The sequence below is a fragment of the Cariama cristata genome, unplaced genomic scaffold (assembly GCF_000690535.1).
Source record: "Cariama cristata isolate BGI_N322 unplaced genomic scaffold, ASM69053v1 scaffold11089, whole genome shotgun sequence".
Classification (NCBI taxonomy): Eukaryota; Metazoa; Chordata; class Aves; order Cariamiformes; family Cariamidae; genus Cariama; species Cariama cristata.
The window spans coordinates 81,640-98,251 of record NW_009636383.1 but is presented as its reverse complement, the minus strand read 5'-3'; the positions used below and the strand labels follow the sequence as shown (position 1 = coordinate 98,251).

At 43.2% G+C, this 16,612-nt stretch overlaps 1 protein-coding gene across 1 annotated transcript in view; it reads right to left on the bottom strand.

Moving 5' to 3' along the window:
- EIF4G3 (eukaryotic translation initiation factor 4 gamma, 3) overlaps positions 1-16,612 on the bottom strand; it is a 77,542-nt gene that overhangs the window by 48,753 nt on the left and 12,177 nt on the right. The window contains exons 4-9 of the mRNA XM_009707900.1: positions 15,944-15,964; positions 14,946-15,125; positions 14,272-14,386; positions 10,310-10,410; positions 8,325-8,447; positions 3,017-3,125 (exon numbers count right to left, since the gene is read on the bottom strand). Of these exons, the coding sequence (XP_009706202.1) occupies positions 3,017-3,125; positions 8,325-8,447; positions 10,310-10,410; positions 14,272-14,386; positions 14,946-15,125; positions 15,944-15,964 (649 nt within the window). The remainder of the gene's footprint in view (positions 1-3,016; positions 3,126-8,324; positions 8,448-10,309; positions 10,411-14,271; positions 14,387-14,945; positions 15,126-15,943; positions 15,965-16,612) is intronic.

Sequence of the window (16,612 nt, the reverse complement as noted above, 5' to 3'; positions counted from 1 at the left end):
CGTCAGCGGAGGGGCTCGAAGCTTTCCAAACTTCAGGATCTGACATTAATCTGTTTTCCACAAACTGTGTTATACATTCTCCATGTCTGATACATTGCAGGATTTGGAAAGAGGTTTAAAAAAATACTCCAAACATCCCACTGAACCTGTGCAAGCTGAGTAAACGTGGACAGCTCTGATTTCATGCACAATTATACCCCATTACAACTTCTGCACCAGCCTGGCCTGCAGCCAGGGTCCTGCAGGGTCTGCCATCAGCTCGACCTGGATTCTCCAGCAATATCCCTGCCTTCTGCAGCCCGGCTGACACACACGCACCAGGGGCACCTACAGGAACGACAGCTAACTGCTTGTCCCCAAATAACGCTACTTTTCAAGGTGTTAGGGCAGCAATTCCTATACCTCCCAGATCATATATGAACTTCGAAGTCTGAAAAGCCAGAAGCTGCTTTAAAAACAGCAAATGCCAAATACTTGTCTTTAAAAGAAAAAAACAAGGATGTTAAATGCAACGCAATCCCAAATTCAGCCTCGCTAATAACTTCAATGCAAAAATAACAGGGACTGCAGATCCTCACAGTGAGAAATAACAGAGGCCGGGTCTGCCGGCACAGCACATGTGCTCCCTTCCCGATCTCCAGCCCAGCAAGTGGGCCAAATGCCCAGTTAAAAATAACTGCAAAACGATCGCTGAATATCACAAAATTAGAATGACAGCTTTATACCAAATTTCAACTGATGCAAACAAGCGCACGAGGTGAAGGGCACAAGAGAGAATCCGATCCACGGGATGAAGACGGTGGAGGGGTCTTAAGGGAAGCAATAATATTGGTTTTAATAAACCCTTGCTTAAGAAAGCCACGCAACCCTATCTATGATTATTTTTATTTTGGAACAAAAAACCTAACATCAGGCACAAAGTAAAAAATTATTTTGATTCTTTGGCCTGTATCTCTGGAAAGACATGTCCCCCAAGTCACTAGCTCGGTTTAAATAAATAATTTTAATGGTGTTCAAACTTCCTTCACCTTTTATTCCCTCTGTCCTGTGACTGACACCACCGCTGCTCTCCCCCACCCCGAGGCCACAGCCGAACGCTAATGGTGTTATTTCAGGGCTCGATCTTTCTCTGCAATGCTTACATAAATGTGCTCTTTAGCAATTTTTGGACTGGAACAAATGTTTGAATCTTTCTGGGAGGGAACGGAGATAAACACAGGAAAGCTCATCAGTGTTAAATCCCAGTTCAAGCCCTGATTTATATTTAAATCAGCACAGTCAGACCTGTGTAACTAACTAAAGACCACTTACTTCCAGTTTACTACCAGTTGCCTACAAAGGGATTACGTTAAAGAGAGAAGACTCGCTTGTCCCGGAAATACAAATTTTCATACACAGGACTGAAATGCTGCGATGTAAAGGGCTGGATTTTATGGTTCAGCACCAACTTGGCTGGAAGGGCAGATGCGTTTTTGGTGCCTGCATCCAGTTGTTGAAGTCCCAGTGCTACCACGGACTGCGGCGTGCTGAGAGGATGGCCCTGGCAGCCGGTGGGACTTGGGCACGTTGGCAGAGGGGGGACACGGGCACGGACTGGAAAGAGAGGCTGTGCCAGAGCTGAGCAGCAACAAGCGGCAGCGAGTCTGCGAGCTACGCTCAGCCGGCACAATCAGAGTCAACTGGATGTATGTTAAACCTACTCACAGCTTTTTCAGGTGACAGAGACATCCAAGTCTTGCACAAAGATCTAGACAAAGCCATAGTCCCGCTTCAAGGGGGAGATGGCACCAGATGATCTCCAAAAGGTCCCTTTTCAACCATTTCCAGGCCCTGCAGCTGTCTAGAGATGTATCTGTGGAATGGTTTTCACTGAGGGAAAACCCTGAAGCCTATGCTATGGCTGTAAAAGAGCAATGCTTTCAGTAAATTTGAGAATCTGATACCAATTAGCCGCAGGGATACTTCCCTTCACTTTCAAGCAGCGACCATGTTGCTGTTTGGATCTATGACACCCAAAGCATCAGAGGCAGCTTTGTTCCTCTTTTCTAGAGCTCTGCTTCTCTGGGGCTTAGTTTTCCTCTAGCAAATACTCTGGGGGAAAAAAAAATAAATCTCAGCAGGCTCAAAGTTTACAGGCAACGCTCACGAGTAAAAGATGGCACTTCTCGACTTTGACGTACACGTCGCTCTAGGCAGAAACCTCCAACGCTGCAATGCGGTGAATAAGCGGGAAGCAAACAGCGGTGTCAACTCTGTATTCCAACACCAAGTCCGTTAACATGACGGCAGTACACACATTATCAACTACAGCTTTTTAATGGCTTTTAGGCAGCTATAAAATTTCAGTGTGGGAAGAGACTTGGCACGCTCCACCTTCCCTCCTGGGACACCTTTTCTTTGAACAGTTTAAAAAAATCTCCCTTCAAATGTATATTCTTAGATGTGAGAAGGAAATGTAGTCACTTTAAGAAACTTTTTCCATCTGTGCCATTTTTACTAAAGTCAGCAAAATTTGCTGTGCTGTCTATGAGACACTTTGCACATTAACTTTTTCTTATTCCCCCCTAATTAATACTGCCCATGACCTGTAGGACAGGATACACGAGCTGCGCTGGACGAGCTCTGGAGGAGCACGTAACTCTGGTTACGCGTCACTGCTACGGCTCATTGTCCAAACGATATAAAGCCTCTCTCCCTAAGAGCATTTTACTGATAACACACTTGTTTCTGAGGATGGCACATGGGAGAGAGGAGGTTCACGCTTCTAGGTGCTCTGAAACAACGTTTAGGACATATAAAGCTTGAATACAATTATTTTTAACTGGTTTCACGATGGCAAATTTCAATTAATTCCCTTAGCAACACACTGTTAAAATGTTCCACTGGAGGAAAAGAAGTCCCTCCCCTCCTATTTCTGCTGACTGCTTGTCTCCACGCCAAAAATACTCAAACTAAAACAAGAAAGGAGATAAAAAAAGACTAAAAATAATCAGGGAGAAAATATCCATCAACAAACCTTGCTTCGGGTTGCTAGTCACAGCGGCAGGGGTGCTGGCAGCGAGATGGGTGTTCTCCACAGTCCCATAAACCACAGGGCTGTGCTCGGGGACCTGGCTGGGCAGCTGCTGGGATTTGAAGTACAAAAAAGGGTGATAATGAGCGTGCGAACATAAAAACTAGCAACATGGAGCACAAGCAAGCACGTGGGGAGTTGAGAATAGGGTGGGATAGAAAAGAAAAACAAAAAGTAGGGAAAATAAAGAGAAAAGATACACAGACCGATTGAATAAATTCAGGAAATACGTGGGAAAAGGAGGGAGGAAAAGGCAGCAGGAAAAGGGGAAAAAGAGACGATTACTGTTAACAACAGCAAGAAAGAGACAGCACAGCACAGTTACTAACACGCTTCATTCTCCGAATGCTTCTTCCAAGAGCAGCAGCAATGCTCCTCTGCATAGTCCGCAAAAAGTCAGCTAGACACCAAGACTCCTGGACCTCTCTGTGATTTAAGTTTGCTTTCTGGACTCGACTCCTTTCTCAGCTGATCAGGTATTTCAAACACCTTCAGTATTTTAATATATATTTATTTTTCTATATATGTATTTATAGATAGATAATGTGTGTATGTATGCATGAATAGTGTATATATGTATCCCTATGCACACACGTAATAACTTGTTACTGCAGCAGGAAAGTAATCTAGACTGGTTACACCCGTGTGGTTGTATTAAAAAAACCCAACATCCAATGCCTTCTATAACCAGACTTACGGATGGCACCTGCTGGGTAATACGAGAATAAAACCCATGTGCATCAATGTAAAGGAGAGCAGGGCCATGGCCTGTTGCAGAGACCACATATTTTCATTATGTCCCCACCACTAATGGGACAAACACTTCACTTGTATTCATGAAGGTTCAATAAAGACAAAAAAAATCCCCCATATTTTATCTCAGAATTTAAGGAAGACCTTGTGTAAGACTAAGTCGCTACACCAAACTCACTCAAACTGCAAGGTAAAGCACTTGTGTACGTTAGAGGGAACACAGATGAGGCACGTCAACTATTCACATTTGCAAAATCCCCTGAAATACACATCAGGGACCATGCAAAGCAGAAAAGGGGGCTAAATGTAATACTCTGAAGTGGAAAGCCATGCAGCTTTTTGCAGGTGGCTGTTCTTACCTAGCCGTACATCTATGCTGACTTCTCAGAAGATCTAGGGGAAAAGGGATTTTTAACTAACCGAAAAAAAGCAGAATGCCCAAGACACGGGTGTCTAATCCCTTCTTTCGGACAGGCTATCAGAAATCCATGCAAAACTTATTTCCCTAAAAAAAGAAACTCATCAGCTATTGCATCTGAACAGTGCAGAATAAAGAGTGAATTATCTTCCACACGCTATTTTTCCCCCATTTCAGGCAACAGAAAGGTAAAGGAGGACTGTGAAAAAGCACGTCTGGAAAAATAAAAATCTAAGTAAGTGGGGTGAAGGGTTGAAATTTTATTTGGGATTGCTCCTCTTCCAGAAATGAGCCTGATGAGATCGGCTGGGCTACGGATGAAGAATTGCACCCCCACCTCCAGCCACAGCTGAAGGAAGCCAAAGAAAACAAGAATTTCACAAATGAGCAGGTTTCAAGAGCGCTTTCCACTCACTTTCTGCAGATCTTAGTGTCATTTTATGAAAAATTTATGGATGAATGCAGTGCAGAAAAAGAAGAATCAAAATGGAGCATTCAGAGACTTTCTAGGAAAACACCCACTCAAAAGTGCGCCTATGATTTAGGAGGGTAAAAGAGTTGCTCTGTGTTACTTAGCCTATGGCCCGCAGACCGAGCAAACACAAAATGTGACAAACTCATTGATACTTGGAAGAGGTTTGCCAGGAAAATAAGAGCATTTCTTCCTCTTTAAAAGGTGATCTTCTATGTAAGTCAGTGCTCAGTAAATACCGTAGCCAGATTCGATACGTGCTCCTGGGTTTTATTAATCTTCCCAGCAAAAAAATATAGTGTGAAAAACAGCATCCTGCTAGAAATGTATAAATATCATCTCCACTTACTGCCAGCTTCTCCTGCAGGAACTGTAAAGCATTTTAGCAATTAAGCAACCAGTGCAGAGGTGCTGGGAAGACTCCACCTAAAGCACTTCTTGGTCACCAATGCCGACTACAAAGCAGGACATACGAAAAGCATGGAAATGGCTAAAACCACGTGGCTCGAGTCTTGGCAGCAATGGTCATCTTCTGGACAAGTCCAATATTTTCCAACATGTTTTTTATGTTAAGCACTTAATCTACTGAGAGAAAAGGGTGCTTCGTGCTTGTGTTATGAAGGTTTGGGGTTTTCTTTGAGTCAGTTAAAAAAAATAATCCAAATCTAAAGAAAAAAGAAAAATTTAAAATCTATTATTATTATGAAATGGCTTCTTTTTTGAACATAGAATTTGGGACAGGGACAGGTCTACGGCAGCGGCTTCCACGCACTTCTTGAGCAACTTTCTCTCTCTGTGCTTGTGTCATTTAAATAATGAGATTACAGAACCAGATACTGGCCGTCAACATAAAAGAAGCATTACTAGAATTTAGCATACTTTAGAATATCATTGCACTGGGGGTCACTTTGCATTAGATGATGCTTCATCAAGCCCAGAGACCGCACGTTCACATTCTGCATGTTCAACCAGAGGAAATCTCACCAAACCCCACAACACGCAGGGTTTGACTCGAAGGGGTGCTGGAACAAGACAACAGTAACGATGCTCCCCTTGTACCTAGTCCAGGAGCTGCGAGCATTTCAACAGGCAGGTATTTTCATATGAAGCTCACACTGACTGTTCACAGCTTTTATCCGCTGGGGAAAGGGACTACAAAAAGGCATGGCACATTTCAAGCAAAGTTACAGCTGAATATTTGAAGTTTACTGATTTTTGACTGTTCAAAATTACAATATCCACCACTACTGGAATTCAGCCACTGAGCACAGTTATTAAGGCATCATCTAATTTCACCCAAGATACTACTCTTTCTCCAAAGAAATGAATTAGAGATGCTGTTGGGACAACAACTTTGAATTTCCTGGCTTAAGTGGGCTTAAATTTTCATTCATGTTACACTAATGAACTTTTCCTGGTAAGCTCTATCTCAGAGCTCTTCTGTGATTAACAAAAGTAGTTCCAAGTACCTAATCAAAACGAACCCTGGATATTAAACAATGAAGTATTTGCATACCTTACTTAGAGCAGATGATTGGACATCACTGCTGTGCGCTGCATATAAATTACAGCTGATAAAAATTCATGGTTACCAACCTCCTCTTGAGAAACATTTATTTCATTCTCTTTGACTTAATTGCAGTATCTTAAAATAGATTTCAGAATGCAAAAATGATCCGGTAAGTGCCTGGATTAGCTGCACCACGCATAAACACAATCTGAAACCCTGGCTGTTTTCAACTCTTCCCCACTTCTAACGGGGAAAGTCATTTAGCAGGAAGTAATGGGAAGATGACCTCACCAGCACTCCAACGTTTTACATCACTAGTATCTTCTCTCATGGAAAATCCTTGGGAAGAAGTTTAATTGATCCTCGACGTAACCAACCAGCTCTCGGCTCTCTCCCCATCCAGCTGTAGTTGCAAATCATGAGACTGCTCTCTGGCAGAAAAACAGCTTTTTCCACTCAAGCATTGCAGATCGTGTTGCAAAAACACAGCTAGCCGGGAACTGCTCGAGCGTGGTGCCTTGCTGCTGCTTGCCCATGATGGAGACCAGGAGGAGAAAGCACATGGTGATGCCTTCATGTGACAAAAGGATTCAACTGAACCAGTGGAATGGCCAAAAGCTGTAACTATCCCATTGGTCTCAACGGAGGGGAGATCTGCAGGCCAGGCTCTTATTTCATCTCAGTAATCCCAGTTAGACTTTTACTGGCTCAGCTGTAACCTCAAGCTCCCGCTCTGGCACAATGGGTGTCTGAAGGCAAGCTTGTGCTTTTGCCTCTGCACAGGACAGTCAGCAGAAAAAAATATCCAGATGCAGAGGGGAAAGTAAGGTTTCAGCTCAGAAAAGGCTGTTTCACCTAAAAGCTTGCAAAAACTGGTGACATTAAACAGGGAAGAACTTGGAAGAAGAAGAAATGGTACCCCAGCCTCAGCCAGGCTACAATCTAAAGCCCATCCATCACTTGGAGAACCTTCATGTCTTCTAATTGGGCCCCCAAGCAGTGGACGACCTCCAATAAAACACGGCCAACTTCCAAGGCTTGTGCCAAACCATAGAGTTTCTTCTCCAATTGTTGAAAAACTTTTAAGTTTAGCAGCCTGTAGCTTAGCACCATCTCTCCCAAAAGAGAGGAAGAACTAAGGTGAGGTATGAAGCAAACAGCAGCTACAGGAGGCCGGTAGCTGGGAAGAGGACAGCAGTTGCCACGTGCCTCTTCTCCATCTCTGATGCTACGGGGACATCAAGGAGGCATCGCCTCTTCCTGCTGCAGCTGGGGAGGAGTGGTCGGAGGATAGAAATCATTTTCTCATTAGGTAACGCAGCCACTTCCAGCCCCATCGGTTCATGTCACGATGGACTTACGTTCACATCAGGACTGCCGGTCTGCAAGGCCAAGCGCACCCTTTTGGCCCTGGGTCAAAAAGGACTAGAAGAGACCCGGATTTCCCACCAGTTTAATTTCCAGACCTTACCCCTGGACTCCTCAGGTGAAGCAGAATACAGAGACTTGGAAGGGGTCAAACTCAAAGGTGTGTGACAAGAAGAGATTTATGAGCTACAGAAAATGTCAGTTTGGGATATTTATGCTTTTTCTTACATCTGAAAAATGCATTTTTAAGGTTGAACACACAGACATCAAATCTGTGATAGACTGATCACAGTTCTGTGTTGCCCTAAAACAACCCTACTGAGGCAGAAAGACATTAGTACGGACAGCGATGCAACTGAAGGTATATAATCGATCACATGCATGATATGGGCTTTCCTCAGGTACACAAGACTAACAGAAACACACCGTGTTCCTCACAAATATATTGGCTCCTCCTTTAACACCGAAAGCCTTTACAACTAAAGTCTACTGCTGATACAAAACCAGGGATGGGGAACTCATAGCAGCACTGCAGCTCCACATTTTAAAAGCTACAGGCTGATAAAAATGACCAAACTTGGAAAGAAAAGGAAAAAATCCTTAAAGAACATTGACAATCCAGGTGTCTGAGGTGACTGGTGGTGTGGACAGAAGATACTGGAATTGGCTCTAACAAACAGCAAAGCAAAGCAGACATCCCTGGGAGAAGGCTACACGGCCACTTTATTACCTGAGGTGGAGTAGGTGTGGAAGTGGGTCTCACGATGGGAGGCGTTGGGTTCCTGCTGCCCCCTCCAGACATTATTTCTTCTGTTATATCTTTGCCTCCCTGGTTTGGATCCCGGATTCGGATCTACGGTATTGAACAAAGAAACAATTCAAAGAAGTCTTCCTGCTACTTGCTGTCCTTGGGGTTTATGGAGAGGAGAGCATGGACAGGACATAATTCCATTACAGTCGGTAGGAGATGCTCTGGAATTGAGCTGATGCTCTGCAAGAACGCTGGAATGTGGTTTGTTTCGATAACTTGAAATGCATGGCATGTCATCCCTTAATCTCAAAGCCTAATTTAATCAAAACACTCATCAACCACAGCAGTTAGGTCTAAATACGTGCACCCCAGTGTGTGATCCTGTAATTCAGGATATGGTCTCTACTTCTGGAAAATAAGTTTAATGCAAGTTAGAAAACTTAGCAGACAGTTTAGCTACAGAACTAAGCTTGCTAGTTAGTGGAAAGGGCAAGAATAAAAAAGAGGCCATGTTTTACCCTGATATGAAATTCAGTGACCATGCCAACCCAGCTGCTGGTAAAGAGGGAAAGCAAATCAGCTTGCATGTTGGCACGAAGTCCTAGCCTCTCCTCCTCCTGACAAGTAGGCAATGGCATTAAAACACACTTTCAGGCAGGGAAAGCTTGTAGTATTCAAATACTCAACTAATGGTGCATGTGGGTCTTTGTACATATATATGTTTAATTTTTCTTTAATTTCTCTCATTTCTTCAGTTGCAACACCAATTAGCAAACTGAAACAGGACATTCAGAGAAAAGCATCTCAGACATTTAAAAAACCTTTCGCTTTTCCACTTCAAAGAACTTCGTTTTGTTGGCATGAAACTGTCTTAATCACAGTTGAATGTTTCTGAACATCTTTGCATTTCAAACAGCATCAATGATCTGGCCATGTCAAGTTTTGGATGCTGAAAAGCGACTCCTCAGGAATGAAGAGGATGGTGAAGAGGTGGCAAAAGAGCTGCATCACCCTTCGCTGACAGCAGCTACGAAAAAGGCCTTTCTTGCAAGCCCAGCTATCACACCGTTCAGTTTGTCCAGTCTCCCAAATGAAGTGTCATCTCAGATCATTTTCAAAAATCGAAAGGGACAAATATTCTGCATTTTGAGACATGTACAAGTCCTGTATTTTTTTTTCTCAGGAAACAGTCCTTTTAATGTTTTCAAACCACTCTAACACACATAGTGATCTAAAGTAATTTCCTTTTCAATCGTTTAGAAACGATTCATTCACAAGTTCAAGTTCACCACTAACTTTCTGTTTAAAAGTTACATTCACCTGGTGTGCCTTTACTATTCCCTACCATTATCTACCTGCAAATGGGTTTCAATTCCATTAATCTGCCTCTCTCAAATTATCACCAATGCATTAGGAAGAAAGGAAGTGCGGTCTCCAAACCTCTACCCACTTTCATTATGTCATGTGCTCAGGTTCTTTCAAGCCTGCAAATATGTCCACAATTTACTGGGTTTCTACCTTCGTCAAGGCGTAATATTAAACAATTTCTTTTTTGTCAATTTGAACCAATTCCTGACATTCTCCCAAACTCATCTGAGTTTGTTCATTCCCACCCTGCTTTTTGGTAAAACTCTAAGCAGCAGCACAGGCAGATGAGGATCACAGGCTTGGGGAGACAATGCTGCTTTCATTTAGGTTCATTACAAAACCAGGAAAAATATTTTCCTTGTTGACTGGCTGAGATGTCACAAACTTGGAGCACAAAGTCCCCACAGAAAAATCAAAAATAAGAAACCATTGCAGCATTGTGCAATGGTTGATAACACTTAGGCATGTAAGGTGACACTTAGCCTCTCTGTGAAGATAAAGCTCAGTTGTAAGCTTAAGATTGTTATTAATTTCCTTCAACCTTACAATCAGGGCAATTCTCAGAGAGGATGTATCGGTCAATGACAATCACTTACCGTTTTTTTCTCTCTTTTAGCTGGTGGAGGCTGCTGCTGCTGTGTAGGCACTATGATGGGTGCTGACTGATACACTGGCTGACTTGGGTAGAAAGGTGTTCCTGGGAGAGGACAAGACAGAAACAAGGGGGAAAAATTCAGTTCGTCTGTTAATGAAACAAAACCAAGCACAAGAAATATAACTGACCACCTACTCCTCCCTCCCTTCAAAAACCACAACTTCTAACATCCAGCTGGTAACCAGTCTGCTTTGCTATTCCCCACTTCCACTAAAACAGAAGCTGCTACTCCACCAAGACAAGCGATTAAGTCACTATTTCATTTTTTTTTTCTCCATGAACAGAAAATGCGACCACATGCATCCATTTTTGAGAGGCTGTTGAAATCACCAAGGTATGAAAAGTGGCCCATCCTTGGACTCCTCTGACTGAAACACAGGTGGGTTTGTTGTTGGGGGGTTTTTTTGCCTTTGTAGAGAAATTCAGCCAAACCATTACAAAGAATTTGCAAGGTCAACTGCAACCTATTTTGAAGCATAGCCAGAAAATTTAATTACAAGCAATGTTCTTCTCATGCTGCAACAGAAAGAAAGCATGACCACGGTTATTATTGCAAAATCACACCGTGCTGTTGACTACATTCATAATACCCCATATAGTTTCATTACGTTTTTCTTTACGGAAACACTCAAAACAACCGAGTGCTTTAAAAACATGCCAGACCTAAGTAAAGGTGGCATAGTAGAGCTGTCTTCTGTCTGTGGATCAGATACCAGGTGAACTTGTAAGATGGTGCTGGTTTCTTTTTCCTTCTAGGCATGGATGCTAGATGGACTGCCTGCTTGCACTTGCATCTGGAGTAATCTGATTTATTCTTCAACTGAACTAACCTTTAAATGGGAATGAAAGTCTGTATTGTGTGTCTGTTACCAAAACGGGAGGTTATTACTACCTCAAGCAAATGGTGAAATCCAATAAAGCAAATGAAGCCAGCCGAGCACAATCTGATTTGCAACTTCAAAGGATGCATTCCTCAAACCGAGAGCTGGAAAGCAGGAGCTCGGAGCAGGCTCCCTATCTGCATGCTCAGAGCGAGAACTTCTCTCTGCCGAAATAGCAGGCAGGCAGCTGGAAGCGGAGAGAACTGCACGGCACCGGCATCAAGCTGCCAAAAGCCCAGCCGGCTGTATTCGCTCTTGGATGCTGCAATGAAGATAGCCTAAATGACCCAATAAACTTCTCATTTTGAACTTCACGGTAGGCAGCGTGACTTCAGATCTGGCCTCAGGGCACAAAAGTCTCTGTCAGCATCCCTACGGCTCGGGAAGTGAGAACCCTCCTGCCTCTCTCCTTAAAAACAGCGATGAAGCCTCAAACTCTTCCGACTAATGCTTTGGCCAAGCTGGCCAGGTGCACAACACGAGTTTGGATAACAGGAGAGGACAGGAGCAAGCCTGGGAGCCCTGCAATGTGTTAATTATCTTGATTTCCAGTTTCCAAGAAACCAGACTCGATCAGGCAGCCTGTAAGGTGATCCCTGCCAGGGAGTGAGCTACAGCCTAACGCAAGGAAAGGACCCTTCCTTTACGAAAAATACCTTAAAAAAGGCAAATCCTGACAAGCAAGAGTAACTTCTTGAAAGAAATACAGCTTCTGCGGCAACAAGCCAAGCACGTTTTTCAGCACAACACTCTTTGCTCTGTGCCCTGCCTTTTGATCCTTTCCATTCATCATTTCAAGGTCTTTCCCAATGTAGCATGGAAATTCGCTGATACAAAAGAGAACGATAAATTGCAAAACTGAGACAGTTCAAAAAAAAAAAAATAATGCACTGTCCATCTTCACAAGTTTTGTCTTCTGCAGTATTTTCCCTTATCATCTTCCTTACAGTCTTCCAAACTCTGATGATTTTGACTCCTAGCAGCCACACTGCCTACGAAGTCCTGAGGTTCACGGGAAAGGCCACTGCCAGCAGCATTATCCATGACTGTATTGTAAATTCAGTTGTCTTCCAACACCATGAGCAGCATCTGGTGAGAGACCGAACATTTCCAGTCCCTATATAAATAGCAAGGAAGCAGCAGGAGGGAAAGGTGGACGAGTACAGGCAAACCTGCAATCCTCCTCCTCCTTGGCTAAACCTTCTCTGCCTGGAAAACGCTCTGCGTGACGGAGGGCTCCAGCTTCACCCACTGATGCTCCGCAGATGCCGCAACCTAAAAACAAGCTGGGACTGAAAGATTACAAGCCTCTGTGCGAGAAAGCAGACGCTTTCAGGAGTGAAAGGAACTGGACGGGAACCTTTTCCAAATTACAGAAGTGAAGACAGACAAACGGCTTTAAGCAAGCAGAAAGTAAGAAAGCAGGCCTGTAAGGGCAGAAAAAATTAGGAATATTGGGTAACTGCCTCATTTAGTGGATCAGATTTAAAGAGCCATTGCAATATTTCTTCTCTTCATTTACTCCAGGATAAGCAAACAGGAACTAGCTGCCTTATAATTGCACTCTCTCCTTTTATTCAGAAATTGCATAACCAGGTTTGAAGGCTTCATGGCAATCTTTCAAAGTAGTCCCATTAGCTCTACACACACATAAAAATAAAAGAAAGAAGGGGGTGGGGGGCAAGTCTCCAGATCTTTTACAATTATAAGTAGGGAAGCAACTGGGGCTTTTCTCCCCTTTAGAAGGAATCTGTATTTGTGAAGAGCAAACGTGCAATTCTCTCAATGGTACAGGGCTGTCATTGTTCAGCCTGGAAGGTAATCATTCACTTCTAAGGCTCCAAAGTTCAAGCAGCTAAAGCCGCATGGAAAGTTGATAGTACCTCTGCCCCCAACAGATTACAGAACGCGTGTGGGCAGGCAGCAATCAGTCTGAACAAAATAACTCAAATTTGATATTGAGAGGTGAAAACCCTTTAAAAGCAAACACAACTCCCCCCCCCAAAAAGAAGGGATATACATGACTGCAAGACAATTTTGCATCTCATTCAAATACAGCTTGCAGGAGCTGATTTGTTTTAACTATCAAAATAAGAGATCCCACAGACAACCTTATAGGGGACTGTGATGTAAGCATGATACATATTGTACATAGCAACACATTGGAAATTATTAAGGAAGGGCTTAATTACTTTTATGTGAAAACCAATTGGGACGGTGAAGTACAGTCACCCACTGTTTACACGGGGTCTGCAAACTGGGACCCAGAAGAGAGGCAGTTGTGAGGTCCTGGAGGAGCCAAGGACCAGCGAGATGCAGACAGGAGGGATGCCCAGCCCTGGACATGCAGCCTCTGAATTTTTAGGTGCAGCTTTGAAGCTCAGTACCTGGGGGAGTCCATCAAATATCCTGCACGTAGTGTGCCAAACGACCACAGCGCACACAATGATGTTGGGCAATCTCCCAACCCTTTTGCTTGAGAAAAGGCAAGACCAGGAGTTGCCCATTAAAAGGGCAAATTTCAGCCTGTGCATGGGTTACAAACGCTTTGACTGGACTAACTTGATCTTTCCAGCATAAGACCGGTGAATCAAACCATGTGGCTTGTTCTTTTCCCCTCACTAAACACCAAACAAGGAACACGGGGATAAGAAATGTTAGCTGCTGTATTGCTGTGAACACATTCAGCGCATAGCTCACTGGAAACCAGGGCTGCCAGACGTATTCACAATACCTTAATAAATAATAATGATCAAGAAGGGAATAACAAATAGCCACCATTCTTCTTCACATGTGATTATGGGTAGCTCTGTGAGTTGCAGCCTTTCCTTACGCACTCATACAAACAATACTCTGTTATTATGAATTTTTCAGGAGTGAATAATATGGCCTGTGACACAACCAAATTGAGCAGCTATCTGAAGTTCAAACAAATGCTAATCCATTTCGCTATTATAAATCTTCAGCTTGACAACACAAAAACACACCCAGAAAATATAAGAAATCTCCAAGCAGAACTTACCATAGGCATTGGGGAATTCTCCAGGACCTGGTCCTGGATAAAAGGGTCCTGGTCCTGGTGGCTGAACAGGATACTGCTGGGGGGGCCCGACATATGGAGGGCCACTGTGACGATACTAGGAGGGGAAAAAAATAACCCTCAGTTTACAAGGAGTTAGGCAACTTCAGACTGTTGCATGCAGCACCTGTAATCGAGCCCCCAAATCAACAGGGATCTGATTATCAAACTGTTACTGTAAAAAAAAAAATAAAATAAGAGGGGTAAGTTATGTCATCTAAAGACAAGACAGGGAGGCAAGACATGAGAGCTGAAGTAGAAAACAGTCACTCCCCTGATTCCAGCAATATTGTGGTTTTTTAAGGCCCAAGGTTTTAGAGTAATTGTAGATCTATCAGGCCAATTTAGATACATTTATAGCACTAACCATTTTCCAAGAGCTTAGTTTCACACTGGTTGAGGGGGACCTCAGAAACTAGAAACGTAATTTATTCTTACTGCCTCCATGCACAGAAGAACAAATACTTCATACAGAAAAAGGAGAGAGGCTAAATATGCAACTACCAACTTAATTTCACACACAGACACCCCCCCCAACTCTGTGGCACGTCTTGAGAAAATCCATATGGAGCAAATGTGGCTTTGCAGTTCCTCAGGTGCCCGGACAACACTTTTACCTGCGGTATACAGTACTGGGGGCCCTGAGGCATCGGGTAGGGCATTGGCAGATGATTAACCATCATGATGTGCTGGTTGGTTTGATACACCGCAGTCGGCGTTTGCGCACCAGGACGGATGGAAGGGCTGCTGTTCTGGATGGTAGCTCTTGGAGGCTGTATCTGAGGCCTCTGAAAAAACTAGGACAGGGAAGGGAGAGAGGAGAGGAGAGAAAACAAAGAACTGGTCAGACTTTCTGGAAAATAATTTGAAATACCATTGCGATATTATAATTCTACTTTCAAAGGGTTGCCACGCATTCAGAAAACTGCAGGACAATTTCTGTTTATCTGTAAAGAGCAAGATCACGCTATAGCCTTCTCTTTTACAAGGCAGAAAAAGGTAAGAAACTTTAAACTCCAGAAATTATTAGTTTGTATCTACTGAATTATGCAGCTCAACTTTCAGAGCAAACACTAGAAAAATTATTTTTGTCAAATAAGTTTTTTTTATAAGGTGGGCTTACTGCCAAAAAAGCCACCTTTATAAATACACTAGGGAAATAAAAGATCAAGGCAACTGTTCCAATACACCTCAGGAACAGCTAAAAAGCCTGATTTTTACAAAGGCCAGAGGTGCCTTGTGCCTATCCTTTATACAAATCGAGCAGAGTGACTTGTCTTGCCCTCCGTTTTCAGAAAGGTGGCAAACTCTTCCCGGGTGGCACCAAACTCTTCTACCACGTTTGCATGAAGTGATGCCCCACGCAGATGGACCAGGTCCAGGAAACCAAGCAACCCACTGGTACACGCTCCTTTCTCAACCCTTACGTGCTGGGAAAGGCATCAGCATCCACGGTATGGAGCATTCATGGCACTGGAAGACCTTGCTTTGGAGTCTTTGCAATCTTGAAACTCAGTCGGTAAGATATGCATCAGACATTAATGCATTCGCTAACGGAGTAATGATACAAGTGATAGAGACACTTATGCCATGCAGAACCAGGAGTTAAAATTACCTGTATAGGTCTGAATCCTCCCTTCAATAACGAAGCAAGAAAGCAGCAGGAAACAGAAAGAAAGCCAATGGAACAGCTTACAGGTCAATAGGAAGGAATAGGATAAAACATGCACCCTAACTGCACACAATTCCATTCATCTTTCTATCCTGCTTTGACTAATCCCTTACAGAAACAGCAAGAAAAAGACACTGAACTGGTCCGAAGGACTCTTCTACCAGAGTCCCAAGGCAGGGGTCAGAAACTCCTCTAGAAAAGTTTTGTATGGAAGTATAAAAGTTTAAAAAAAGAAAAAAACACCCAACCAAACCATGGATAACTGCAGGAAATACCATACTACAGAAAGACTATGTTTACTCTGTTCCTAAAACATCAAACATTTCTCCCTTCTGGTCTCTTTCAGCGACACAGAGGTAGTAGCTAAAGCAGAAACCCGTGCTCAAATCATGGATTTGCCCTTTGTTTCTGCACCGAGACTGCAAGGGTAAAAAATGCCATGTATTTAATTGTTAAGCAAAAAGATAATAATAGTTAGGTCATCATACATCACATCGACGACTGCTGACTGATGAAGTGCATTGATGTAAACAGTCTGTGAGTAACTATATGATGAGCGGTGAGAAGAAAAGAGAGCAGAAACCACTAAGGAATGAAGGAATGAGCTGGGAT